The sequence below is a fragment of the Sinocyclocheilus rhinocerous genome, unplaced genomic scaffold, assembly GCF_001515625.1.
Source record: "Sinocyclocheilus rhinocerous isolate Xijiao unplaced genomic scaffold, SAMN03320098_v1.1 scaffold1292, whole genome shotgun sequence".
Classification (NCBI taxonomy): Eukaryota; Metazoa; Chordata; class Actinopteri; order Cypriniformes; family Cyprinidae; genus Sinocyclocheilus; species Sinocyclocheilus rhinocerous.
Window position 1 is genome coordinate 597113 of NW_015656599.1, and position 6666 is coordinate 603778.

The following is a 6666-nucleotide window of genomic DNA, read 5'->3' on the forward strand; positions in this document are numbered from 1 at the left end:
AACATTATGAATGTCTTTACATTTGATCAATTTAATGCATCCTCGCTGAATAAAAAGATATGTTTTTTTGTTAATCTTCCAGACGCTAAACCTTTGAACGTTAGTGTAAAGTGAAGGTGTGAGGGACTCGTGAGTGTGTTTTACCATCTAATCCGAGCTGCTGAAGTTCTACTCGTTTCTGGTAGCCCTCCAGCTCTTTCTCATTCAGCTCGCTGAAGGGGTTTGGAGGAAGCGGTCCCGTCTGTTCCTCGTCATCCCCCATGTACGGCTGCATGTGTGCGTGGGCAGAGCAGAGAACACAAAATAAGACACTAGAAGCGCACCTCAAGTTATGAAATGAGTCATAACGATGACAAAAACCACACAAACACAGACCATCAGGCATGTTAATCACTGTGCATTCAAAAGTGAAAAAAGTCACAAATCCTCTAATATTAAAACACAAAAACAAAAAAATGAAGTGAGAACACAGCAAATCCAAAAGTACAATATTTAAGGAGTCACACAGATATTTCAAAAATGAAAATTGTGACATAACGACAAACAAAACTCCCTGGGATTTTAACTGAATGGGCGACTGTCCCTTAAAGAGAAAAACAGAGCTTCATAAGACCCTGCTTTGAAACATGAAGCCTTTGCCTTACATACTGATGCTCAATTCACCCAGCACAACTGTGATGCGTCACAGTTCAACTGTCTCTGAGAGGATCTGGCTCCACCTAGTGACACGGACGTCCATGTGACACCAGTCTGACTGTTCAGGGTTCACACTGGGTGTATGGTAATGTCGCTCTGACACTCACCGGCGGTCTTTCCACCACAATCCCTGCCAGCCGCTGTGACTGTGGCCCTGCTGTCATCATGTCAAACCGGTTCTGCTCACGAATCTGAAACAAGATCACAAAAAGCTGTTTAAGATGAAATGGTGAATAAGAGTCCTAATGGACCTTTTAACAGACTGCGATCACGTTTCCAGTTATTAACGTAAAGTTAAGTTGTAAAGTTTTCACATTTTAATTTTTTTGATGAATGAAATGAATGAAAATTCTGTCATCATTTTCTCACCCTCAAGTTGTTCCAAACCTGTATGAGTTTCTTTCTTTTGTTGAACATAACATATTTTGAAAAAAGCTGGTCACCAAACAGTTGTCAGTAGCCACTGACTTCCATTGTATGGAAAAAAATACTATGAAAATCAATGGCTACCAGCAACTGTTTGGTTACCAGCTTTCTTCAGAGAGCCCCGTAAATGTGAAAAGGATCCTTTAAACAGTCTGATCGCACACATAACTCACCTTATTTCTCTTCTCCAGAACTTCATTGGGGTTCGTGTTCAGAGGAACAAACTGATTTGGATCTTCAATGCGGATCGGAGTCCCGCTGTTGTTTCCACTGTCGTCTGACTTCATCCACTGCAGAGATGGAGTAAAAGAGATTTAGTACAGAATTCACGAAAATAAATACAGGATGAGATTTTAAAGCCCTCTGAGAGCATTCAGAGTTGGCGTAAAGTCTAGTGACAGCTGATTTGAAAGAGTTGTAACAAATTCTCTCAATGTTGAACTCATTCATACCAAGTACAAATTTTTTCCATGAAAACATTTGCACAAATGTCTAGTTTTGAGCTATAGATCTAGAGTTGGTCAAGTCTGACATTTCATTCTTGGTTAAAGTGCAGCACAGCAAAGTTTCGTCTACTACACATACTGAAGCATGCGTGACACTCGTGGTGTTTTCAGTGTCTGCAGTCTCATTATATGAGGACGAGACACATGAACTTCATCTCTAGAGATGCTCTGAGAGTCAAATTCAGTAACATTTCACCAGCTCGGTTGATAAAAACTATCATCATATATATAAACAGAAACTTCACAACAACCCGTCAAATTAAATGTTAGGTTTAACTTAAGACAGAAATATATTACTACTGTACAGTAGATTGTACATCTCAAAATAAATTATATTATAATACAATTATTAACACTTTATTTTATAATCATATTTCCCCCCTATATTTTAATTTTAACAGAGAACCTCGGCAGTGCACCAATTTGTTTGACAAAAAAATTAAATAACTATAAATTTTCATTTGATTACATTTTAAAATATTAATTAAATTGTTAATGTTTTATGCCTTTAATTTGAATTAAGTCAAACCCAGAAAATTTAAACAAACATAAAATAATTTCTAACAACATAAAGCATTTAATAGGACTATATAATATATAACTATATAAAAATGTTTAATAAATTGATACAAATTTTTAAAAAGTTTTATGAATGCATTAGAGTAAACATGTTTTATGATTATTAAAATTTAATTAAACCATTAAAATGGAATTCAGGAAAATAAAAAACAGAAAACTGAATTTGAAAAAAATTAAAATAAAACAGAATTCATAGGGCTCTAAAGACGTAATATTTGTTCAACTTTTAATAAATTATTGTTAAATTGTATAAGTTCCATGATTTAAATTAATTAAACATGCCTTTTTATTAGTTAAATTTAATTAAACTGGTAAAATAGAATTACAATTTTTTTTAATGGAAAACATAAAACTTGGGGAAAATAAAACAGAATTGAAAAAAAAAAAAAGATGTTATAAGGGCCCCAAAAATATTTTTTTTTGTTAAACTTTTAATAAATTGGTTTCATGATTTCAATTAAATATACATTTTTATCAATGCCTTTTTATAAATTTAATTTAACCATTAAAATGAAATCCAGAATAATTTCACACGGCCCTAAAAATGCAGGCAAAGCTCTAATACTAAAGCCTCGACCACTAGAGGTCAGGAGGGAACTGTGTTTGGCATCAGGCTTGAAGGCAGTGGAGTCCTCCAGTCAACTGACAAAAGTAATGAGGCTTCAAAACTTTATCTGTGATGACAGAAAATTGGAGTTCATTTCATCTGCAGCTAGACCGTTAGGTACATGCCCAGGAAATAACCACATTCTTGTTCTTTCACATAATCCACCGGCGGACTTTCTGATAAGAAAGATTTACTACTTTTACAGCAATCCCCTTTTTTCATTCAAAAGGCTTCCGAAAACTGGACTGCATACATCCCAGATCACCATAACAGAGATGAACTGAGTCTTACCGTGGTCTTGGTGCGTCCGTTCTCCTCGTTCGCCCCATCCGACACGTTCACCTTCATGTAACAGTTGGGTGAATTGAGCCAGCGTGTTTTCTCTCTCTGCTGTCGCTGCTGCAGTAACTTCAGTGGGAAACGTGGAGCATCATCATCGTCAAACAGGAATGCTGTCACTGTTGCAGGAATCTCCACTTCGCTCTTGTGTCGCGGCTTCTCCCGCACAATGGGGTGCCGGTACGTGTAGCCTGTCCTGTAACCCTGAAAGTAAAAAATAAATGTGTATAAAAAAACTAGTCAAATTCTAGTAACTAGAATAAGGATGAGACCTATTCTTAAATCATTTAGTTGCCTTTTATGAATGAGCTTAATGAATAATTCAACTCTGAATTATTCAAATTAATTGGTTTATATAATGAGCCGCTGCTTGGAAACTGACTTGGCAGAAAGAAATTGCACAAAAAGTCAACTGCAAAAGGCACTTTTTAAAGGTCCATCTGCATTTTAAGTGCATTATGTAACCATAAGCTGAAACTCTCCAGCAGAATCAAGTAAGCCGTATCGGTTCACTGAAAGCTGGTGACGGCGACTCACTGAGCGTCACACCATATCATTATCATCTTCCACATCACTCCATTCTTCTGCCGCGGCTGAGAAAACAGACTTTCCACATGCCTGTATTCTGCCTTATCTCACACGGACAGAGAGAGAGAAAACAGCGAGGTCTGCACAGCTGGAGAAAGAGACGGACAGAAAGAAGAGAGCAGTTTTGGCAGAAGTGCTCTTCAACTCCAGTTTGTCTCTCTCTTCATATCTGTCTCTTTTCGTCTGCCTAATAGGAGAGAGGAAGGAGGGCAGGAAAAGAAAAAGGCTAAAAGATGAAGAAAGAAGTTATTTTCCAATCTCTCTGCAGTGATTATTCCTCTCAAACACAGCTGGACTAGTAGTAAGTGGTCATTTGGCAGATGCTTCTGGCTGTTTTTGGCTCAACTACTTGCTCTAAATCGGAGTTCATATCCACCTGTCCTCTGTATCTGTATCACACTGGGACACGACTGGCACAGAGCTCACTGGCAGTAAATGTAGTCGAGTCTCACACAAGCACATACCAGGTTGTCCAGCATTCTCATGAGCGACTCGAACTCCAGCTCTCCCAGCCTCCACTTGTGCTGAGAGCCCATGTTGACCCCGGCTTCTGCCACCCCCTGTGTCCGAGGTTTATACTTCTCCAGATCCAACACGATCAGGTTCTCCACTCCTCCAGCGCATGAGAACGCATTCACCTACAGAGAAACAAATGTGCTGAATTTTTACAGAAATGTACTGGTTTTATTGAAATTTACTGCCATATCAGCTTACAGATACATAAAGATTCAGGATTTAGTAAACAATACAAACATTATAAAATAAATGCAAACATTTTATTTTGGATTAACAATTCTGGATATAAAACTTTATAAAACATTCTTTGAACTTGATAAATATTATTGGGGCATGTTCCATTGAAGAAGAAATTGTGAAATATACTACTACAATTTTTTTAAGGAATAATCACACAATTGTTCTTCCATGTTTTAATTTTAACAGTAAACATCTGTTGGGCAGCACTTTGTTTGCCATAAAAGGGTTTGCTAAATTTTCATTTGATTAAAAGTTTAAATAACGTAATAAGTTGTTTTTATGAATGCAATTGATTAGATATGCTTTTTTATTATTTAATTAAACCATTAAAATGGAATCCAGAAAAAAAAAACTGAAAAAAAAAAACTGAAAAAAAACAAAAACTGAATTAGGTAAAAAAAAACAAACAAACAAACAAATAAAACGGAATTTGACAAAGAAACTTATTTCATAAGGCCCTAAAAACGTGATTTTCGCTCAATTTTTAAGAAATTGTTAAATTGCAGAAGTTTCATGATTTAATTAGACATGGTTCTTGATTACTAAAATGTAAATCAATCATTAAAACAGTTCTGAACAATTAAAACATTTTAAAAAATGAATTCAGAAAAATTTATAGAGAAAATAATAATAATAATAATAATTTGTCATGATAAAAACATATGTTTTTCAGACAAGTTGGTGCTACAGTATTTTGACATTTGGTGGTTCTTCACCCTTCATTCAATACCTGCGAGTCAGTCTAGTATGGGCTATATTCTGTTAGCCATTTGTATTTTGTGTTTAAAAAGCATCACTAAAATCCAATAAATAAACTGTGAAAGTCTACAAGAATTAAGAAAGTTTTACTTGTATTTCACAGGCAAACTGAGCGTTGTAAATGTAGTGAAAGGCCTCTTCAATGGTCTCCCCGAGAGCTACAACCCCATGATTCCTTAAAACCAACACCTGCAACACACACAACACATACGTAATTATCTTGCACATTTACAACCTTAACTGCCCTTTACACTTTCATTCTCAATGGCAAGTACTGAATTGTGGAGGTAGTTTACCTTCGTTGATGGTCCGAGGGCTTTCTGGAGCTCTATGCGCTCCTCTTGCTCATCCAGACTGCCTTGGTAGTTGTAATATGCAATGTCACCCAGGATCAGAGCCTCCTGAGAGATGGGCAGAAGGCCGCACTTCATAGACGACACCTGACATGGCATAAGAGATTAATGCAAGTCATGGTGATTTACAAAAACAGTCATAATTTCAATATAAGCTACATATTGCTTTGAAATTGGTGATAGTGCATATGGAGCAGAAGCAGGTGGGACTGGACGGAAACTTACAGCAGCAGTGGCTGGTGTGCGTATGTGAATGACGCAGCGCACGTCGGGTCTCACGGAGTAGATGGCAGCGTGAGGGCTGAAGCCGACCGAGTCGATCTGCAGGTTGGTGGAGCCCTGATCGATCACGTCGCCGAGAATATTTACCTTCACCTAAAGAATGAAAGAAATCCAAAGTAGTTTATGACTGAAGATGATTGTGAAAATGTAGGGTAAATACATTGAACCCTCCTAAAACACAAAAAAACTGTGAGGCTACACAAGATTTATTAAAGAAATTAATATTAGCGTAGATGTAGCATCTGATCTCTCGTATCGGATTGCTTATTAAACAAACCAGAAGTATAAATACACATCCTACGCTCTCTCTTATTTTCTTTTAATCCTGACACAGTGCACCTAATCAGGAAGGAACTGTCATTGGAGATACACGGAGAACTGGTGGATGATTCAGTTAATGTTTTTTCAGTTAATGTTAATGTTCAGTTAATGCATCCAGTTCCTGGTTATGTCAACAGAGGATGGCCAAAGGGGAAAAACCCCAGGAAGTTTACAGCCTGATTAAGCTGATTTACAAGAACGTTCAAAGGTTTGGTGTCAGTAAGATTTTTTTAAAGAGCAGGTCATATGGTATTTTAAAGAGTCCTAATATTGTGTTGGAGTCCCCTACAACAGGTTTAAATGCATCTAAGGTCAGAAAACATTTAATATTAGAGTCATTTGCCAATGATTTCGAAACGATTCGTTCCTAGCAAGTTCGGAGCAAACCCCTCCCTTCCATAAGCCCAGTGTTCAAACTATACCGTGGACTTTGGGGGAGCCCACTGGGTTTTTT

The 6666-nt window shown here is 37.0% G+C and overlaps 1 protein-coding gene across 3 annotated transcripts in view; it reads right to left on the reverse strand.

Moving 5' to 3' along the window:
* Nucleotides 1-6666, reverse strand: part of LOC107720361 (gamma-adducin-like) — a 67358-nt gene that overhangs the window by 3543 nt on the left and 57149 nt on the right. For all 3 annotated transcript variants that reach the window (XM_016528042.1, XM_016528043.1, XM_016528041.1), the window contains exons 6-13: nucleotides 5835-5984; nucleotides 5553-5696; nucleotides 5347-5445; nucleotides 4206-4379; nucleotides 3106-3357; nucleotides 1296-1412; nucleotides 804-887; nucleotides 145-268 (exon numbers count right to left, since the gene is read on the reverse strand). In XM_016528042.1, the coding sequence (XP_016383528.1) occupies nucleotides 145-268; nucleotides 804-887; nucleotides 1296-1412; nucleotides 3106-3357; nucleotides 4206-4379; nucleotides 5347-5445; nucleotides 5553-5696; nucleotides 5835-5984 (1144 nt within the window). The remainder of the gene's footprint in view (nucleotides 1-144; nucleotides 269-803; nucleotides 888-1295; nucleotides 1413-3105; nucleotides 3358-4205; nucleotides 4380-5346; nucleotides 5446-5552; nucleotides 5697-5834; nucleotides 5985-6666) is intronic.